The 21,414-nt window shown below is 38.6% G+C and overlaps 1 protein-coding gene across 2 annotated transcripts in view; it reads left to right on the plus strand.

The window, feature by feature from the left end:
• Positions 1–21,414, plus strand: part of LOC150083780 (heterogeneous nuclear ribonucleoprotein H2-like) — a 166,577-nt gene that overhangs the window by 11,253 nt on the left and 133,910 nt on the right. Inside the window, exon 3 of one of the 2 annotated variants that reach the window (XM_090377485.1) lies at positions 12,804–12,959. In XM_090377485.1, coding sequence (XP_090233611.1) covers positions 12,804–12,959 — 156 coding nt within the window. Of the gene's footprint in view, positions 1–12,803; positions 12,960–21,414 lie in introns of those variants that run through there. The other variant, XM_090377486.1, reaches the window with a different exon arrangement.

Raw genomic sequence — 21,414 nt, forward strand, 5'->3', positions numbered from 1 at the left:
TTCTCTCAATTTGAATTTATGCCCTCAGGTGATTATTCCGAGCAAGAGGAAGAATCCCGTCAGCATTGAGCATGCTCAAACCATTTAAGGACTTATACACCTCAATCAGATCACCTCGCAGGTGCCTAGTCTCCAGACACTGCAATTTGCAAAACTTAAGCCTTTCTTTGTAAGAGCAACCCCTCGTTCCATTTACTAATCTTGTTGCCCTTCTCTGTACTTATTCCAACAGCTTTACATCCTTCTTAAAATTAGGCCTCCAGACCTGTATACGGTTCTGAAGGTGTGGCTTGACCATTGCTTTATACAAGGAGATAATCACCTACTTACCCCTGCTAGAAAACGTTTTGTATATGATCGCCAAAACACCATGAGCTACTCTTGCAGTCTGTCTGCGCTGCTCAGAAAACTTCATATCTGCTTGCACAATTACTCCCCCCCGGGTACTTTTCATTATTTACCACTGTCAGTGTAGTACCACAGAGTTGATATGTGACTGGAGTTACTGCTTCCCATATGTAGTACTTTACATTTGTCAATGTTAAACTTTAGTTGCCACCTCTCAGCCCATCTGCTCAACTTTTCTAGATCCTGTTGCAGCAGCGTACTGTCATTAACAACCCTGCCGACCTTCGTATCGTCTGCAAACTTGGACATTAAGGCTGATACACCATCATCAATATCATTAATGAATACAGAAAACAACAGTAGACCCACTGAACCCTGGGGGAATCCACTAATAACATTAGTCAACGCAGAGCAGTCCATTGGTTACCACTTTGTCTTCTCCCACTCAACCATCCTTTATCCATAGCAGCAGTTTGCCTCTAGTGCAACACTGCTCCAATTTGTGCAGCAGTCTTCCATGTGCAAGAGTATCAAAAGCCTTTCTAAGATCCAAATATATGATCTCAAAATTATTCTTTGCATCCAGTTCCTTTGTGACTACATCATCGTATCCAATCAAATTGGTCAGACAAGACTCCCTTAACAAACACGTGTTGTGTCTGAGCTATAACTGAAGTCTTGTCTAGATGATCCTGCAATGCTTCTTCAACCAGTGCCTCCATTAATTTTCCTGGAACAGAAGTTAAACTGACAGGTCTGTTATTATGTCTCCCCCTTTGACTCTCCTTTGTGGATTTGGGTCACATTTGCACATCTCCAGTCAAAGGAAGCTCTCATAATTATGGCTAAGGGTTTGCTTACTTCCTTTGCTGCCTCCTTTAATATAACTGGATGGATTCCATCTGCCCCAGGTCTTTCTTATGTTTATCTTGAACAATTTTTCATCCACTTTACTCTCAGTTATTACAAGATTATCTAGCTTACTGCAGAGTTTAATACAACTGTGGCATTCCCCTCCCTGAATAACTCATGTGAATGTAGATGCAAAATATTCATTTAGTATGTAAGCCACCTGAGCAGGATCATTAACAGTTGAACCATCGATATCAAGTGGACCAATCTGATTAATCCTCTTCCTTCTAGAGTTTATGTAAGTAAAGAACTTTGCACTTTGCTTTTATACAGTACAATAGAGCTGAGTAGTGGTGCTGTGGTAATAACTTACCATTATGCAAATAATGTAAGTTATTTGCATAACGTAACTAAGATAGTTACGTGCCATCTAGTGACAAATTTCGCAACTAATTTTTTTTTCCCAATAAATGGCGAGCGCATTCTTTATTGCACCTGTTGTCTAAATTTCTCCTCAGTACGAGCCTTAACTCGCTGCAGAGCTGTTTACATAGGGATACTTTAATTTTAACAATTCTGTATATATATATACACAGGGTTATCGAAAAAGGTGTCCATGATTTCATGATAATAACACAAATACTTACATCAATCAATCGATTTATTTGTTAATATCTACAGGAATAGCTCAAGTTTTACTTCATACCTTATTGCAGCGTTTCCCAAACTTTTAGTTACGGAACACTTTTCATCTCCCAACATATTCACGGAACACTTACAAAACAAGTTTAGCAAGAGCCAAAGAACTGTTGCTAATATTTTATTACATGTGGCACACTGTGCATCAGGAGCATCTTTATTTTCAACGCCTGTAAAGCCAAAATTCAATTAATTGTTGTTATACTTTTGTTTTGATCTTTTATTAGTTGGTTCCTGTTTTTTAATTTCTGGGGAACAAAAGGCTGCGATTGTTCATCCTCACTTTGAAGTGTGACAATATTGTTCATTTTCATCGAGCAAGTTGCACTACTAGAAGCACTTTTCTTCTTGTTTTAAAGTTCCTTTTTTCAACCACAAATTTATGGTCACATATTTTAGTAATAATATTTCAAAATACAGTCAGTCCTCGTATAGCACGATAGTTGTGTTCCTAGAAACCCTCGTGCAATATAAACAACAGGCCCTATGGGAAAAATAGAGTTAGGTGCCGACCACCCAAGATTTAACACACATTGGTAACCAAAACATTATCAAACACAATAAATAATCGTAATAAAATACTTACGTATTTTCTAATGATCAAAATACGTAATAAAAAATATTATAATTTTTTATATTTTTTATTATTGTTATATTTTATTATAATATAATAAAAAATACATAAGTATTTTTTACGAATAAAATACGTATTTTATTACGACTATTACGTAATAAAATATTGCTAATGCTTTTGTTTCTATCGTAAGCAAACTTGTTTTTTGTTTGATTTTCTATCCAAACAGATGACAGCCGTTCCATCTCTTCCAATTCTTTGTGCCTTAATCTAATGGATTTTAATTACACTTTGAGTTGTTCCTGCTATGAAAGTTGTTTTTATTTTCTCTGCATTCTTTGTAATTCTTGGCGTTGCCTCAGTTAGGTCTGTAGCACGTGCAATATCACATGGTCTTTCATTTCGCTCAAAGCGTTTTGCAGTTTCATATTTTTTCGCTATCGACAGTGGCAGACTGGCCATAAGCCTTAGCGGGGAGACCCCCGATGGCCGGTGTGATTTTGGCCCTAAACGCTAGTGTGAGAACACTATAAATTTTCCCAGATAAGAATTTTTGACCCAGTCCGCCTCTGTTTATCGATATTGCTTTTCTTTTTCTCTCTGAATCTGCAGTGTCTTCACCAGGACGCTTCCTTTTCACACCTTTTAAGTATTTTACTCATTTTTAGGGAACAAAGCACAATTACAAAACGAGGAGGCACGCTTGATACACGTAAAGCTGCACGTCTGTAGCAACTGAATAAACAACACCGTAAAGGCTGAGATACACTATTAACACCTCACATTTTACTAAAGCACATTTATAGGGGTTACTACCATAAAACAATAAAAACAATTTCCAGTTGTGTTTCTGCTAGTCGAATCTGTTATAAACTGGTAGTAAACTCGATGTAATTGCATTTGCGATTATACTGATAGCTGGAATTGTTGTTTTTTACGTTATTATGATGAAATGTGTTTCCCCTTCACTGATATAAAACACATAAATACATTTTCAGAATCTCCGCTTCATTCCTATCGTGTTGCGTTCAGTTGGGGTGATTTCGCGTTCGACTGCCGTTTCTTGTAAACAAAGACGAATCGTGCATAAGCGAATTCGGTTCGTGTTATATAAGATATCGTTCCCCTATTTATAAATCGTGTATGATCGAATTTGTGTAATGTAAACACGTGTTATACGAGGACTGACTGTACTAATAATTATCAAGAAAAATTTATACAAGGTTATGATATTGGTTCGCTTCCTCCTTTCCTTCAAGGCAAACATCCAAGTGATAGTTGATCTCTATCCATGTGCACTCAATCATTTCTGGCGTAACCATTGCTTTTGCAGCTGTAATCCTCTCTCTTAAATGGTGCAGATTGCAAATCTTTTTTGTGTAGACAATGTTCTTTAGGTAACCCCACAAGAAAATGTGTAATGGTGTCAGGCCAAGGCACAGCTCTTCCGATCCAACGATCAACGAACCTGTCGTTTAGGGCATTCTACACGTTATGGTTGAAATGAGGTGGTGTGCCATCTTGCTGAAAAATCAGAAACTCCTTTCTCTCTTTCTGTATTCAACTTGAGGGAAAACATAAAGCTGAAGCCTATAAATGTTGCCAGTTATTTTCCTTTCAGCAAATATCATAACAGCAAACATAAATGGCCCTAGCAAGCTATCTTGCATTAGTCCACACCACACGTTTATTTTAGGAGTCAGTACATACTGGTGAACTTCATTTGGTTGCTGTGACCCCCAAATTCTACAGTTTTGACTATTAACACACCGATTTATGTGGAAGATTGCTTCCTCACTAAACAAAATGTGTTTTAAATAACTTTCATCACTGTCAATCTCATTTAACTCGGTATTAGCAAATTCAGTACTTCAGGTTTCATTTTGTGTTTCAGTTGAATCTTGTATGCATGCACTCTCTCTCAGTCGTTTATGAAGCACATTCTGAATGGTGGCTTTTAGAATGCCAGACTCCAGGCTGCTACGAGCGATGGATTTCTTCAGGTTATATGAGCACAACTCTCCGGTGCTCCACAGTCTCTTCAGTGGTCAGGCTGGATATTTCTTAATGGCTACACTGCCAGTTTCTTTAATCTAATTAAACCAATATATTATAGGCTTGTCTTTTAGTGCATCTTGTCTGTAAGTACGTCTGTATTGACGTTACACTGTTATGACATTTGAATTCAGTGTACCACAACACACTGCACTTTCTGTTGCCCGGTTGCCATCTTACTGACACTGACTGAGGTGGTGCATGTAGGAGTCATTCTGCTCACACTCATGGTGCAGCCAAGGGCATTGTTGAGGTATCAAATAAAACTTAGTGAGTGACCACACTGTTTGCTGCTACAATCACAACAATCAATCAAATATTTCCAAAGATAATTAAAATGGAAATCACGGATACCGTTTTCGATTACCCTGTATATAAACGATGACCTCTGGGGACCAGGCAAAAGCCAGTTGTAATCAGCCTTTCTGCAGTAAGGAGGGCAACTTGCTCTTCCCTAGCATCTTGTGGGATACATGATGCTCAAACCTAAAACTCTCCATATCACTCTTTTTATGATTAAAGCTCCTTAATCATAAAAATTGGCCACAAGGTAGGCAATGGCATACCATTATCACATCTGATGCCGCAGAGACCACAACAAAAACTGCTGTTAACCAGATCTCGGATATCACTGTGTGCCCTGCAAAATTAAATTTAAAGAAGAATAGGGTTAACATGGCCACATGGAATGTAAAAAGTTTAAAAGAAGGCAAGATGGAAATGGTCATCAATGAAATGGGCAGGTAAAAAATTAATATATTTGGAGCAACCAAAGTCGTGTGGACAGGACAAGGTTGTTGCAGCACTGGAAATGGGTCCTTGGTTGCTTTTTTTTGGAAGTGACCAAGTAAAAGAACATGGTGTTGCTGTCATTTTGAATAAGGACTGTTCAGGGTCTCTTCTTGGATTCAATAGAATTAATAGTAGAATGATGACGGTTAGACTTCATAGCTTACCAGTAAATCTCATAGTTTTAGTTGCATATGCATCAACAGCCACAAATGAAGATATGGATGTTTATTATGAAAATCTCCAAGCCACTCTTGACTTGGTTCCAAAAAAAGATGTTTTGATACTTGGGTGATTTTAGTGCAAAAGTAGGCAAGCCTTCTAGTCCAGAATATGGAAGGATTGGTCTTGAAATTTACATTAGAAATGAATAGGGAGAAAGATTAATTGAACTTTGTCATCTGAATAGTTTTGTCATAGGTAACATCTAATCGTGTTAAAAGTTTTATACCTATTAAAAAATATTGGTCAAGGTTTAGGCTTAAATGGTTATCAAATGAACTAATGAGACTTGTGACAGAGAAGAAAAATGCATGGGATGCGTATAAATTATCAAGCGACTCAGAAGCCTATGGCAGATATAAGCTAGTCTGTAATCAGGTCACAAAGGAGGTTAGGCAGTTGAAGGCAGATTACGAGAAATCTTTGGCAAAAGATGCTAAGGAAAACAGCAAGGATTTCTTTACTTATATAAACGCTAAAAAGAAGGGGATGAATCTGATTGGTCCACTTGATATCGACTGTTGATGATCCTACTCAGATAGCAAACAAACTGAATGAGTATTTTGCCTCTACATTCACACATGAGGAGTTATTAAGGTTTGAAAATGGCAGAAAGTTATCAAATTGTAGCAGGATGCTTAATGATTTTGTAATAACTGACAGCAAAGTGGAGAAGAAATTGTTGAAGCTAAACATAAGAAAGGCACCTGAAGTGGATGGCATCTATCCAGTTATATTAAAGGAGGTGCAAATGTATCCCCAATTCACAAAGGGGGATCGAAGGGTGACACGAGTAATTACAGACCAATTAGTTTAACTTCTGTTTCGGGTAAAATAAAGGAGTCACTGGTTAAAGATGCATTGCAGGATCATCTAGACAAGACTGCAGCAATAATTCAGACACAGCATGGGCTTGTTAAGGGGAAGTCTTGTCTGACAAATTTGATAGGATATTATGATGTGGTTACAAAGGAACTGGGTGCAAAAAATAATTTTGGATTTCAGGAAAGCTTTTGACACTGTTGTGCATGGAAGACTATTGTACAAATTGGAGCAGAATGGTATTAAGGGTAAGTTGCTACAATGGATAAAAGGATGGTTGAGTGGGAGAAGACAGAGGGTGGTAATTAATGGGTGCTGCTCTTCGTGGACTAATGTTATTAGTGGAGTCCCACAGGGTTCGGTGTTGGGTCATCTGTTGTTTTGTATATTTATCAATGATATTGATGAAGGTATATCAGGCTTAGTATGTCAAAGTTTGCAGATGATACAAAGGTTGGCAGGGTTGTTAATGATAGTAATGGCACTGTGCTACTGCAACAGGATCTAGATAATTTGGGCAGATGGGCTAAGAAGTGGCAACTGTAGTTTAACCTTGACAAATGCAAAATACTGCATATGGGTAGAAGTAACCCCAGAGAAATGTACCAACTGTGTGGTACTACACTTAAGGTGGTAGAAAATGAAAAAGACCTGGGAGTAATTGTGCAGTCAGATATGAAGTTTTCTGAGCAATGCAGACAGGCTACCAGGGCAGGTCATGGTTTTGTCAATGATTTATAGGAATTTTGCTAGCAGGGAGAAGGAGGTGATTATCCCTCTGTATAAGGCAATGGTCAGGCTACGCTTTGAGTACTGCATGCAGGTCTGGAGGCCTCATTTTAAGAAGGATGTAGATTTGCTTGAGCGTGTACAGAGAAGGGCAACAAGATTGGTGAGGGGAATGAAGGAATCCTCTTACCAAGAGAGGCTTAAGTTCTGAAAATTGCAGTGGCTGGAGACTAGGCACCTGCACGGAAATCTGATTGAGGTGTATATGGCCTTGAATGAGTTGAGCGCGCTGAATTCTGATGGGATCCTTCCACTTGTGCAGATTACGAACCTAAGGGGACATAAATTCAAATTAAGAAAGGACGGATGTAGAACAGGTGTGCGGAAATTTGCCTTTAGTCAGCGGGTGGTTAATTACTGGAAGAAACTTCCATCTGTCGTTATGAACTTGATAGGTTGAATAAATTTAAGGAGGAACTGGATAGGCATTTGGAGGGAATGGTGTGATTTTTTTTTTTTTTGGCTCATGCTGCATAAGCTTATACACTTGCTTTCTTGCATCATATGCCACTACTACTACCATCTGCTTTCAACAACACCCGAAAGACTCTACATGTGGAAATCTTCTAATTGTCAAACTAGGAATCAAATCGATCGCATCCTTATTCAACAAAGATAGCAAAGAGACTTCCTGGTTCGGATTGTGGCAGTGATCATTAGCTACTTCGCATCATTCTCAAGCTGAAGCTGAAAAAGATCATGAATGTGGTTTTCCTGTTTGGTGCATTGTTGTTTTATTTATTTATCAATGATATTGATGAAGGTATATTGGGTGTTTGCAGATGATACAAAGGATGGCAGGGTTGTTAACGACAGTAAAGACAGTATGCTACTCCAACTGGATCTAGATAAGTAGGGCAAATGTCCTGAGAAGTGGCAACTGAAGTTTAACATTGACAAATGCAACGTACTGCATATGGGTAGCAATAACCGAAGAGACACATACCAACTGTTCTTATTCCAGTCAGGGAAGTGGAAAGTGAAAAAAGACTTGGGGGGGGGGGGTGATTGTGCAGTCAAATATGAAGTTCACTGAGCAGTGCAGATGGGCTGCCAGGGCAGGTCACAGACTTGTCAATGATACATAGGAATTTTGCTAGCAGGGACGGGGGGAGGTGATTATCCCGTTTTACAAGGCAATGGCCAGGCCACACCTAGAGTACTGTGTACATGTCTGGAGGCCTCATTTTAGAAAGGATGTAGAGTTGCTAGAATGAGTACAAAGAAGGGGAACAAAGGGGTACTCTTACCAAGAAAGGCTTAAGTTCTGCAAATTGCAGCACCTGCAGAGTAGGCACCTGTGTGGTGATCTGATTGAGGCCTATAAGGCTTGAATGGTTGAGGGGCACAGTTTCAAATTGGGGAAAGACAGTTGTAGAATAGATATGCGGTAATATGCCTTTAGCCAGCGGGTAGTTGATTGGTGTTTGTTGTGGAATATTGATAGTCTAAATAAATAAATTTAAGGCTGAGCTGGACAGGCATTTGGAATGGATGGAGGGGTGAAATGGGAGGGGTTTTTTTTTTTTTTTTTTGGCTGATGCTGCATAAGCTTGCTTTATTGCATCTTTGCCTCTAATGCTAACTGATATATATATATATATATATATACTGTTGCATTCTTTAATGCTGCTTTGTGCTTTCAGGTGCATCTGTCATACCTACGGCTTACAATACTGGTATTTTTAATTTATGAAACTGGGATACCGGCATTCTAAAAACAAACGTTTTACTCAATAAATTTTCATGACAATTAGGCACAATAAAGTAAGGAAAATAAAAAGTACTGTAATTACTTGAATTCATGCTTTAAATAAACTTTTATTGCAATAATAAATATTCTGAAAAAAATCATTAAAGTACAGTTATTCTAAAAACAAAAAAATACATATTGTTACTGCAAAGTTTAGTTATGTTTAAGCATCCACACGACCTGTCCAAATAAAGTGAGCTCTTAAGAAACATAAGCAATCTATAGTATGATCGTTTAAAATGGATCTAATTTTTATACCTACAGTATTTGATTAGCGGCAGAAAACGCCCTTTCGGATTCTATTCTGGTACTATTGTACTGAGATAATTGTAGATGATCTCAGTCCATATTTTCTAGGCATTGAACTTTTTTAGTAAAAATAGTTAAAAAAGTATTTCATTAATTTCCGACTCAAGTTCATCTTTTAAAATCTCATTGGAGTCGGGCAATTTCTTATTTTGAAAAGAATTTGTGGAACACTGATGTTCTGTTCCATGTTGATCTTCCATGGTTGAATTATATTTATCATTACTGAGTCTGGGAGAGAGCAAAGAGTGGGGATAAGGAATAAAGAAGAGAGCAAAGAGCGCAGTTAAGGAATTCTTCACATATGTAAATGCAAAGAACAGAAGGACAAATCAGACTGGATCCTTATGTAATAGACGGACAGTATTAGATACTACAGCTGAAGTTGCAGATGAACTCAACAGTTACTTTGAATTGATATTTACATAAAAAAAAAACCTTTGTGTCAATGAGATAATATGGAAGTGAAGTTGAAAAAAAATGCAATTAATGATGTTGAAATTTCAAATGATTATTTAATGAGAACTTTCGTGCCTACAGGCAAGTAAGGCGTGTGGTCGATGGCATATACCCTATACAATAATACCCCGAAGTTACGCGATAGGTGGGTCCGACGAAAATCGCTTAAGTCGGGGTACAACTTTGGATGTAAATACATATAAATTTTGTTTAATTGGGTCCAAGGACTAACAAAAACACTAGTTTAGAAGAAAAATATTAATAAAATTGCAGTTCTTTATACATATTAATACAAAATATGTATTAAAAAAATGACTTACGTAAAAAAAGTTATTTCGATGTCGATGGCTTCATAAAATCTAACAAATTCGTCTGACGACACAGAGACTTCTTTTTTTCACGCAGAATTTCTTCGTAGCAAGCTAATGATTTTTTTATACCTTGCTTTGTAGCTAAACGCGTTCTTCGTTGTAGTCTTATGTTTTCTAAAATTTTTAAGCCCCTTTTCAGTTGAGCTGAGACCTTCTGTCAAGTTTGCAATTGTCATGTGCTTTTCGTCGTTGCCTCATTTAGGCCGGTAGCACGTGCAATATCACATGGTCTTTCATTTCGCTCAAAGCGTTTCACAATTTCGTATTTTTTCTCTATCGACAGAGGCCGACTGGCCATAAGCCTTACCGGGGAAACCCCGGTGGGCCTGTGTGATTTTGGCCATAAACCATAGTATGAGGCCACTATAAATTTTTGACTCAGTCCGCCTCTGTTTATCGATAATTGCTTTTCTTTTTCTCTCTGAATCTGCAGTGTCTTCACCAGTACACTTCCTTTTCACACCTTTTAAGTATTTTACTCATTTTTAGGGAATAAAGCACAATTACAAAACGAGGAGGCACGCTTGATACACATAAACAAAGCTGCGCGTGTGCAGCAACTGAATAAACAACACCGTAAAGGCTGAGACACACTATTAACATCAACCGGTGAAATACCACCACTTTGCTTATTGGAGGCTTGAAGTGGTGAAACCCATGTTTAGTCTCTAGAGCAAAGTTTCCGGCACCCCCCCCCCCCATACTTTTCCTTCAACCCATGCACGGTACTAAGTACTATAGGTTTTGATACCTTTCGTGTTTGGGGTTTTCATAAAAAAAAAAAAAAAAAACCTCACATTTCTAGGTGTTACTACCATAAAACAATAAAAATCCAGTTGCGTTTCTGCTAGTGGAATCTGTTATAAACTGGTAGTAAACTCGATCTAATTGCATACTGATAGCTGGAATTGTGTTGGTTTTTACGTTATTATGGTGAAATGTGTTCCCCCTAAAACAAATACATTTTCAGAATCTCCTCTTCATTCCTATCATGTTGCGTTCGGTTGGGTGATTCTACATTCGACTGCCATTTCTTGTAAACACAAAGGCGAATCGTGCATAAGCCAATTCGGTTCGTGTTATAAGATATCATTACTGTATTTATAAATAGTGTATGATCGAATTTGTGTAGTGTAAACACATGTTATACGAGGACTGACTGTATACGGCTCGACCGATGCGATACATTTCTCTCGTGAAAACGATGTAATTTCCGACAAACGTTGAAAACGAATTCGAATGCACACATAAATATGACAGTTGGAATACAAATTCTTATATATGTGTGCAGCTCATGCGTAGCAAAGTTGAATTTTGTTGATCTTTCGCTCTCACTTTCTGCCGTCGCACCGTATATCGAAAACATATGAAAAACAACCTTGAAGATAGTGGGCGGCAGTGTTGCCAAACGAAAAAAATCAAGAACTGTGTAAGTCGGGGTATTACTGTAATCTTAAAGGTAGTGGCGATTGAGTGCATTGAACCATTAAGGCTAGTTATGAGAGCATCACTGGACTCAGAGATTCTGTTGGATTGGTGTAAATTGGAACATAAAGGCTGTTCTAGGAGTGTAACGGGAAATTACCGACCAGCCACTCTAAATTCAGTAGTAGGGAAAATCATGGAGGCAATGATCAAGGGTGGAATTCAGGATCATTTAGATGGAAATGGAATTCTGTAGGATATACAGCATTGTTTTGTAAAGGGAAAATCATGTTTAATTAATCTGGTTAGCTATTTTGACAGGGTCACTCAAGAACTGGACTTTTGGGAATAATTTCAACATTGTTTATTTGGATTTCAGCAAAGCATTTGACTCAGTCCCACATGAGTAGGTACTTTTTAAGTTGGAGCAGGCTGGAATCATAGGGAAAATCCTTAGAAGAATAGCATGATGGCTTGAGGGCACCAGGCAGAGGTTTGTGATAAATGGTTATTCCTCAGATTGGGTTAATGTAAGTTAATTGGGTTAATTGGGTTACGCAAGGATCAGTATTGGGACCAATGTTGTTTTTGATTATCTTAAATGACATCTATGAAGGGATGGAGGGTGTGAGGTCTAAACTTGCAGATGATGTAAAGATCAGTAGAGTAGTTAATGATTGCTGCCAAGCAGAGCTTCTTCAGTGACCTGGATAGACTTCTGGGATGGTCAGAAAAGTGGCAGCTATGCTTTAATTCAGCAAAATAGTCTTACACCTGGGGAACAGCAACCCCAAAATAACTTATACACTTGGTGGAGTTGGACTGAATTCAGTAGTGGAGGAACGGAACTTGGGAGTTATGATACGATCAGACATGAAGTTTTCCGAGAAATGTGGACAAGTTGCAATGTTGCATGGTGTCCTAGCGATGAGTTATCGAACATTTGCTAGTAGAGATAACGTGATAATCACATAAAGGTGGTTTTATAACCTTTATGTGATTAAATTATAATCAATTATTTTTTTTTAATTAGTACCGAAAAACCGGTATTTTTTGTATCAATACCAGAAAAAAATGACCGGGATCCCGGTATTGTAAGCCCTAGTCATACCTAATTTATTAATCTTGTATTCATTGAAACCATTGCATCAACAGAATACCTCTTCATCATATGTAACTTTTTGAACACTGCCTTTAAGAGTTTACACTTAATATTGATTTATATGCAAGTTAATGTCAGGGACATTAGTTAAAAAGAGTTCTGGTGGGAGTGAAGAATTAGGTCTTTAATTTTCTGTGATAAATTCTAACTTAAAAAATTACTTTTACTGATTTTTAGATTGCAAGATAAGAAATGGTGCTGATGGTATTCATATGACATTATCTCGTGAAGGCAGGCCAAGTGGTGAAGCATATGTTGAAATGGAATCAGAAGATGACTTCAAAAAGGGAATAGATAAACATAATGACAACATGGGACATCGATACATAGAAGGTAAGATTTTTTGTTAACATAATTTTTGTGAGTATAAACATGGCTTTTGTTCTAAGAAGTACCCTGTTTAGAGGTATTATCTATTCATAAATCATTATTTGGCATAACCAAAAAAATTACATTCTAGTATGATAATTTGGATTAACTATGCATGTTAATTGATTCCAGATTGATCCACTTGCACGAAATTAATTTTATAATACCCATTCATCATTAACAGTGATTTTAAACAAATGGTAGGTATCCATGTGGCGTGGTCCTTTTTTAAAAATAGTACTTTATCAGAACAATGTACTTTAAATCCTGTGCCACATCCTCTTCAATCTTTATCCTTTCTTCAGAAATTATTGAAGACTTTGCAGGCTACTGTCTTAACAGTATTACATCTGCAAATAATGCCGAATTTTTATTTCTGTGCTAAACTTTGTCAATAACTTATGTTCTGTTATTAAACAATCTATGAAAATTGTAAAAAGTAGTAGCAGTAAAGTGCATTTCTGCTTCACTCCAAAGTTAATATTTTTTTTATGTTTTTTCAAACTTTTTTTTTTTCCCCTCCTTTTAAGATTATCTTTGATGCAATGTGTCTTGCAAATTTCAAAGAGCATATTTCCCTAGAAATATGCTCCTTTCAAATTTTACCATGTCCATTTTCTAGAATAGTAATTCTAAGTACAGGTTCAGTATGTTCCTATGACATTTCTATGATTTGTCTTAGTTAAGATTTAATCATGTGATTTGTCTTAGTTGAGATTTAATGATGTAATTTGTCTTGGTTGACTTAAACCAATGATGAAATGGTTCACATTATTACATTATTCTACATTGTTATAAATGTTTTGCTGTAAAATATATTATGTGATACTCTTAACACATTTATTTAAGGATCTGTTGTTATTGAATTTTACTTTTGACATAGTTACAAATTTTAAACAGTGGTGCAGCACATGACAGGTGTCATTTTTCTTTATAATATCTGGAAAAAAATTTGGATGTTTTTTGAAGTTTGCTTGTCTGGAGTACCAATATTTCATCTTTTATTAATTCATTGCAATACCTATTTTATATAACTTATTTTTGAATAAAAAAATTAGGAAAATACAGGTAGAACCCGTTTTACAGCAGGGTTAGGTTCCATTAAAACAGGGTCGTAAAATGAAAAGCTGTAAAACAAGACCAAATTATAATGTAATTGAATGAGAGGTTCCAAAATTTTCCCAAGTATATACTAATATTTCTGTTCTTTATAAATAATTAAATATTTTAAACATTTAATGCACGTGTTTTATTTATACTTATACATAAAATAATTAATAAAATAAAATTTTAACTTACTTTGGTCCTGGAGAGTCATCGCTTGAGTACGTATTTACTTCACTGATATTTTATGTGATAATGGCGTAATGGGGGCGACATTAATGGGAGGTTCCTGGCTAAGGATCATCGGGTTCTGAGAGTTCCTTCCCTTCTTTGTCAAGAACTGTTGTAGCATTGACGTCTGGCGTGACTTCCTACTTCTTTCTTCCAAGATTTTATAGTAGGGCTTCAACATTGTGTTGACACCTCTTTGGGTGCCATGGCCATGTTTGCAGTGAGGATCATTATCACAAAGTTCGTCAAATGCACTATGAATTTTGTCAAAAGCACTCTGAATATGTTTTGTTTTAATGTTCTGATTGGCTCCAACTCTTCCACTCCATCTGGTGTGTCAGCCTCATGTTGTTGAAGTTGCACAGTCAGTTCCTCCAATTCCTCCCTCGAAAGTGGCTCACCATGATTCTCCAGCAACTGGTCAACATCATCCGGATCAACATTGTCAGTGACAACATCTTTAGCCACTTCCAAAACTGGCTCAATCCTTAAAAATCATTCACTGCTTCAGGCCACAATTTACACCAAATGCCATTCATGCAGGACTGTGACACTTCCTTCCAGGCAGAATCAATGTTTGTGATGGCATTCAAGATTTTATACGACTTCCAGTAGTCCCTCACGGTTATGAGACTGCACAGCCTCAACAATCTTTGAAAGTCGTACGCAAATAATACACCTTAAAGGTTGCAATTACACCCTGGTCCATCGGTTGCAAAAATGAAGTTGTGTTGGGAGGCAAATACACAACCTCAACTTCCAGATGGTCATTGTGAATTTCTTGGAAGTTGGCTGGGTGTCCTGGGGCATTGTCCAGCACCAACATGGCTTTGGGAGGCAAGCCATTTGCTGCACAAAACTGAGCAACCTTTGTACCAAAGTACAAGGTGTACCATTCGCTAAAAATTATCCGAGTCACCATGCCTTTTTGTTAGAGTGCCAAAACACAGGAAGTCATGTCTTTGCCATTCCCTTCATTACATGAGGCATATCTGAATGGTACATCAACATCAGTTTGAGTTTAAATCTTCCCGATGTATTTGCACCCAGAAGCAATGTCAACCAAAATCAGGGAAAGACCTCTCCTCACAGGCGATGTATGTCCTACTTGGCAATTTTTTCCAATAAAGCCTCGTTTCGTCCGCATTAAAAACTAAATCAGGGTGGTAGTTGCCTTTGTCTATTAAGCTTTTAAATTCGGAAGGATACTCTTCTGCCACTGCAACATCAGCAATAGCAGCCTCACCAGACTACTTTCACATTGTGAATTTTAGAACTGTTTTTAAACTGATGAAACCACCCTTTGCTGGCCGTAAATGTTTCAGTGCTACCAGACTCCTCACATATTTCGCCAAATAACGACTTCGCCTTGTCCAGAATTACTGCCTGTGTAACAGGAACATTATTTTGGTTCATATCGTCAACCCACAATACTAACAATTTTTCCATTGTCTCACTGTGTGAATAAGTCGTTCTGGAGGATGACACACTTGTTATCCCTGTGTATGCACTTTATTTTATCAGCATTGTTCATAATCGTTGATACAGTAGAAGGTGCTAAACTCAATGCCCTACATCCGACCAACTCTAACCAAACTCCATTCGATGAATCACATCCATTTTATCCTTAATTGTTAGTGTTTTACGCCCTTTATTGGTCCCCCTCTGGCACAGACACTGCCCTATGCTAAGAGCTCAAGGTTACACAAAAATTATTATTATTATTAATAATGTAATCCGTTCACATTTGAGGGAAAATTCACAACAAAACCAACATGGCACACTGTACACAAACAACTCTTGGCATCGCTATTATTCCACCCACAATGCACTACGAAAAACAAAAGAAATGTGTAGCATGTGTTTGGACTCGTGGGCATTGCTGCAATGTGTTACTGAGTTGGTATTTTTTTATTTTCAATTTTTTTAGGTAATATTTTGAAACTATCATTCATGTGAAAAGTCGTAAAGTGGATCATTGTAAAATGGGACCTACCTGTACTGTGTTTTATTATTATGAGAGAGAAAATCTTTATTGCAACTAAATCAATACAATGTACATAGATGTAAGTGAAGTTGCAACTGTCCTGTCATGGCCAAAGGCCAGGGGCTCACATCAGAATGGATAATTAGTTGTGCACACTGTAAAATTAAAAAGTAAACATATTATTACACTTCCTCACATTACACATTATTAACTATATTTACAAGCTACATCATACAGTTATATTTACAATAAAAATATATAATATACACGAATGGCACTTCTGTCAAACGTATTTTGTTGTGGCACAGGAGAGCTTGGCAGGTGGTGTGGAGGGTGCATGAGCCTGTTCTTATTGGATTCTGGGATTGGAGCGAGCTGCTAACACTTCTTTCCTGTAGGTTTTATTGCTGTACTTCCGGTAGCATTTGGTTTGGGAGGAAGTGGTCTTAGATATGAAGCCTCCAATTCCTTGAGCAGAGCATCACGGTTGACCGAAGTTCTGGCTTGGGTATTCACCAGTAACATGAATCCCAATTGCACGGTATTGAGATCTGACCCGTGATCATTTTAATTGTAGTTATCAGTTGTATTTCAATTATATCAGGCAGTCGCTGCATCACCAGTGAGGTAGCTAAGGCTATAGTTCTGTCATGTGGTGGGAGGCAAGCTTTCCGGCTAGCCCCATTTAAGTAGCCAGAATTCTGGCTACTTAAATGGGGCTTGCCGGACGTGAGCTTGTCTAGATGAGCGTGAAACCAAAGTTTTGGGTCAAATACTATTCCCAAATCTGCATGGATAGGAGTGGCAGATATGATTTCATTGAGTGTTGGGGTTATTATTCTAGGGGTTGGTCTGAGAGAGAACACCATTAGTGTTTTTTTTTTTTTTTTTTTTTTTGTGGGTTGAGTGAGTCTATACTGTTTGGGGTAAGAGTCACACGTTGATGAGACATGATACACACACTGTAGCCTCAAGGTGATTGTTGGAAGTAATAGGCGTTAGAATTTTTATATCATTTGCATTAGGTGATGATTTTCTCATTGTTGCGGACAAGAAGCACAATGATGACTGTAAATAATAAGCCAGATAGGACACCAGCAGAGACCGCATTCTTGTGCGATTGTCCATAGGCATAAATTTTTAGTACATTCTCATAGAGGAGTGATGCTATGAACCAGAGGATATCACCTTGGATTAGATAGTGGTCTTCCAGTAAGCGGAGGAGTGCCAATACATTGTTGTCATCAAAGGCAGCCTCAATGTCCAAGTACTTCAATTTGAATTCCTCTTGCTGTTCAAAGGTGGACAATATATTACATGTGGTTGCAAGGAGGTTCGTCACTGTGGATTGGTTTCGGATGCTGTAGTGGATCTGTGGTGGCTTATCTCCAAGGATCTAATTCATTAAGGTGTGCAGCATACTTTTTCCAGCATTTTCAGGAGCGTTGAGGGGTTAGATATCAGCCGAAAGTGCTTAGGTAGAGTGGGTTTCTAACTTTTGGATGTGGTCTGACAAGGTAGCTATTCCAGCTTTAGGAAAGATTCTTGTGGTTAGAATTCCGTTGAAGATGGACCTGAGCGGCTGGAGGATGAATGTACTGAGGCATTTTACCATGATTTGTGGCACTTTGTCGGGCCCTGTGGTTGCTGTCGCTGAAAGGGAGTTTATCGCTGCTGTCAGCTGGTGTGTAGAGGGTGATGGAATGCAAGATGTCTTGTTGTAATTCATTGTCGGGACATAAAAGAGATTTTAGTTGACCTGCAGGCATATTAAATCTGGTAATATGATGTAGCCATTGAGCTGGGTCCAGCTGACTAGGAAAGCTATGGGATTTTCCCTTCTTGAAGTTGGGTGCCCAGGAGTGCTGTTATTGCTCTTGATTTCTCCCTATTAAATTGCACTCGTGCTCTTGAATAAGATATCCAGTCAGAAACCTGTTGAGTTCTTTTCCAGATCTGGTGTGGCTGCTGCTTTTATAGGAAGGTCATGTGTACATTTGGATTCCACCAGGTATTGGAGTGACATGAGATCCTTATCTTCTTTGATGCGGAATATTGTGCAGTGGTGTTTACTCAGTTTGCTAATAGTGTTACAGCAAGTGAGACGTCACACGTTTCAAGGACATGCCAAGGGATAAGGGTGGTAGCTTGCAGGCAATTTTGGACATTAAGGAGCTTGGGGGTGACGACGGCGATTTGAACGTTTTTTCAGACAGGTGGTCTCGGAGTAGGAATAATTAATTTTGCGTAGATAGGTTGGTGATCCGATTTGTAATGCATCTTAGATGGTTCTTCAATCATACATGCTAAGGAGGAAAAAAGCATGTCAAGATGGTTTTCTCTAGTAGGGCAGAGATTGATTAAGTGTATATTTGCTGACTTGAGTTTGTCAACAAGGGTCTTCGTGTGGGCTGTGAGCTGTGGAGTGATGTTGAAATCCCCAATGATGATATGGTGAGCTGAGGGGTGAAAGTGGGTTATTTCCCAGTTGGCTGCCTCCGTAATGATATCCATTGTGCGGGATATATATTATGCAGATATCTATTGTGGATGTGTTTCTGAGCAGTGCGATGGCTAGGGCTTTGAAATTTGGTGAGTTACTGGATTAATGGAGTTAGTGTTGATCAATTTGAAGGGTGCAGCTTTGAAGAACATAGCAACACTACCTCCCCTCCTGGAGGTGAACTCCGCCACATAGCATGCTGGTGTAGCTATCACTGTTCTGTTGTTCGTGCTCAAGCCATGCTTTGGATATAGCTTATGGTCCATTTCCCTCAGCATGAATTGTTGAGGAGGCTTCCACCCTGCAGTGGGTTGATAATGGCTGCACTTTACTTTTTTTTTAAGATATTGAATTTGTCTGCTAGCAGGATTTGCTCTGGAGTCTATTTTATTTCGCAAGCTACTAACATTGATACATTACACTTAGTGTCAGAGTGAGGCACTTGCATTAAATTTTTGAACTCGAGAGAGGATGTACTGCATGAGGTCGTGGGCGTCTTGTTGTGATCACTGTTGTAATTATTGTTGCTCTTATATTATTTCTCTCTGATTACCCTGCGATGGGTATTGCTGCCAAGTACTGATTTTCTGATTTTCATTGCTGATTTTCTCCTTGTTTTTCTTGAGGTTGCCAGTGTTTGGCACCACTGTCAGTCAGATAGATAGCCTTCTCCTTCTCGTCAACAAGGGTTATGTCCAGTCTGTTGTGTGGGATTGTCTTATCTGTTATTATGGCTTAGTCCCAGTACAGCTTGTGGGTTGGGGTGTCTAGTACTGCCTGAGGTTCATACTTGTAATGTAGTATACTTTCTTTGATCAACTGATATTTCCTTGCTAGTTTGTAATGTGTTTTCCTGGCTACCTGGTTGTGTCTACAAGTGTACTCAGTCTGGATGATCACCTTGCATACTGCGGTGATATGTTGATAATTTCTGAGGCCAGGTGACATCGCTGAAATTTGTTATCTGACACTCCAGGCTCCTTATTGATGTATTATCTATAGTTTCTGATTTTGATTACCTGGTCTTGGATGGCGAGCATGAATCCTTCAGTCTCTGGGAAGAGCATCCCACTTGTGAGCCATGCATTGGAAGCCAATTTATCAATGTGATCTTCATGGAATGTCTTCTTTGCTTCTCTCTAGCTTTGTTTTTGCCATCTAGGTGGGAGGGTACTCTGCTTAGGCTGACTAGGGTATACTGCTTGTCTCTCTTCCTTATGGCTTTCTAGAGTGCTGCTGCTGCGTTTTTCTGGAATTAATCGTTCAGCCTGGCTATTGCTGATTTCTGTTGCTCGATTAGATCTATCATACCCCTTCCTCCCTCTTTCCGAGCTGTTGTCAGTCGCGTGGTGTTGGTGGCTCTTGGTAATTGTCCTTGTCTTTCCTGTGATATCTTCCAGCTTGGCGTTAGTCCAATATTATCCCGGAGTATGTTAGCACTGGGATTGCATAGTGTTTATGGCTTTATCTGTGTTCCCTCTATTCAGCAGGCTTCTGAGTCTGATATTTTTTGGTGTGGCAGGCCTTGATTTCCTTGTGCTGTAACTGATGAGCCTGCATCATCCCCAGGTATTTGTAGGTCTCCCTCTCTGTCATGGCGTCGATGTCTTTACCATTCTGCAGCTGGTAGTTTTGGCCAACTAATTTCCCCTGTTGCCATCTGTGCATCTTCCATTTGTCTAGACCAAATTCCATCCTGATATCATTGCTGAATTCTTTGGTGAACCAGAGTAGTTGCTTGAGTTGTTTCTTGGTTGCCGTACAGAACATGATGTCATCCATGTACATGGATGACATCATGTTCTGTGCTGGTGTACAGGTTTTTTTCTTCCTTCTTTGAGGTTATATCTATATTTGTTGCTGTTGTGCATGGTGGATAATGGTTTGAGTGCTAGAGAGAACCACAGTGGTCTCACGGTATCTCTGTGAAAGATTTCTCCCCTGATGGGGAATAGTCTGGTTGTAATGTTCTTGACTTTAATGGTGGTACTCCATTTCACTATTGTTGCTTCTAGAAATTTTATCACTGTTGGATTAACTTTGTAGATCTCTTCAGCATCTCTTTTAGCCAGCTACGAGGCACAAAGTTTGAAGGCCTTGCGGAATCTATGTAGGTCGTGTGCAGGTTGTGGCACTTCTTGTAGGCTTGCTCACTAACTGCAGGATCTATGGTTAATTGCTCCTTGCATTCTTTGTTCATCCAGTTGCATCATTTCTGCTGTTCGGCCATTATGTTCTGGTGCTATAAGTGGTCTGATGCAGGTGGTAAGGGAGACAGGTGATTGGCCTGCATTTTCCTAGGTTTATTATTGTACCTTGGTCTTTAGGCTTCAGATATGTAGTTCCTTGAGAGAGAAACTTCGGGATTTCTCTGGGTGCCTTATTATTAGGGAACCGCTCTGCTAAGTGATTGTGTATGCAAATGAACTTGTACTACTAGTTGTGGACGTTATCTATTTATGGGGTTTGCCAGTTGTGGGAGTTCCTGATCAACTGGTTTTCTTCCAGTCTAGTTCTATCCAGGGGGCTCAGCTGTTATGTCTTATTTCTTTGCTCCATATGTTGCTCCAGAACTCAGTTGTCTTCTTCTCGGG

The sequence above is a fragment of the Mastigoproctus giganteus genome, chromosome 7 (assembly GCF_048544385.1).
Source record: "Mastigoproctus giganteus isolate SK-2022 chromosome 7, ASM4854438v1, whole genome shotgun sequence".
Classification (NCBI taxonomy): domain Eukaryota; kingdom Metazoa; phylum Arthropoda; class Arachnida; order Uropygi; family Thelyphonidae; genus Mastigoproctus; species Mastigoproctus giganteus.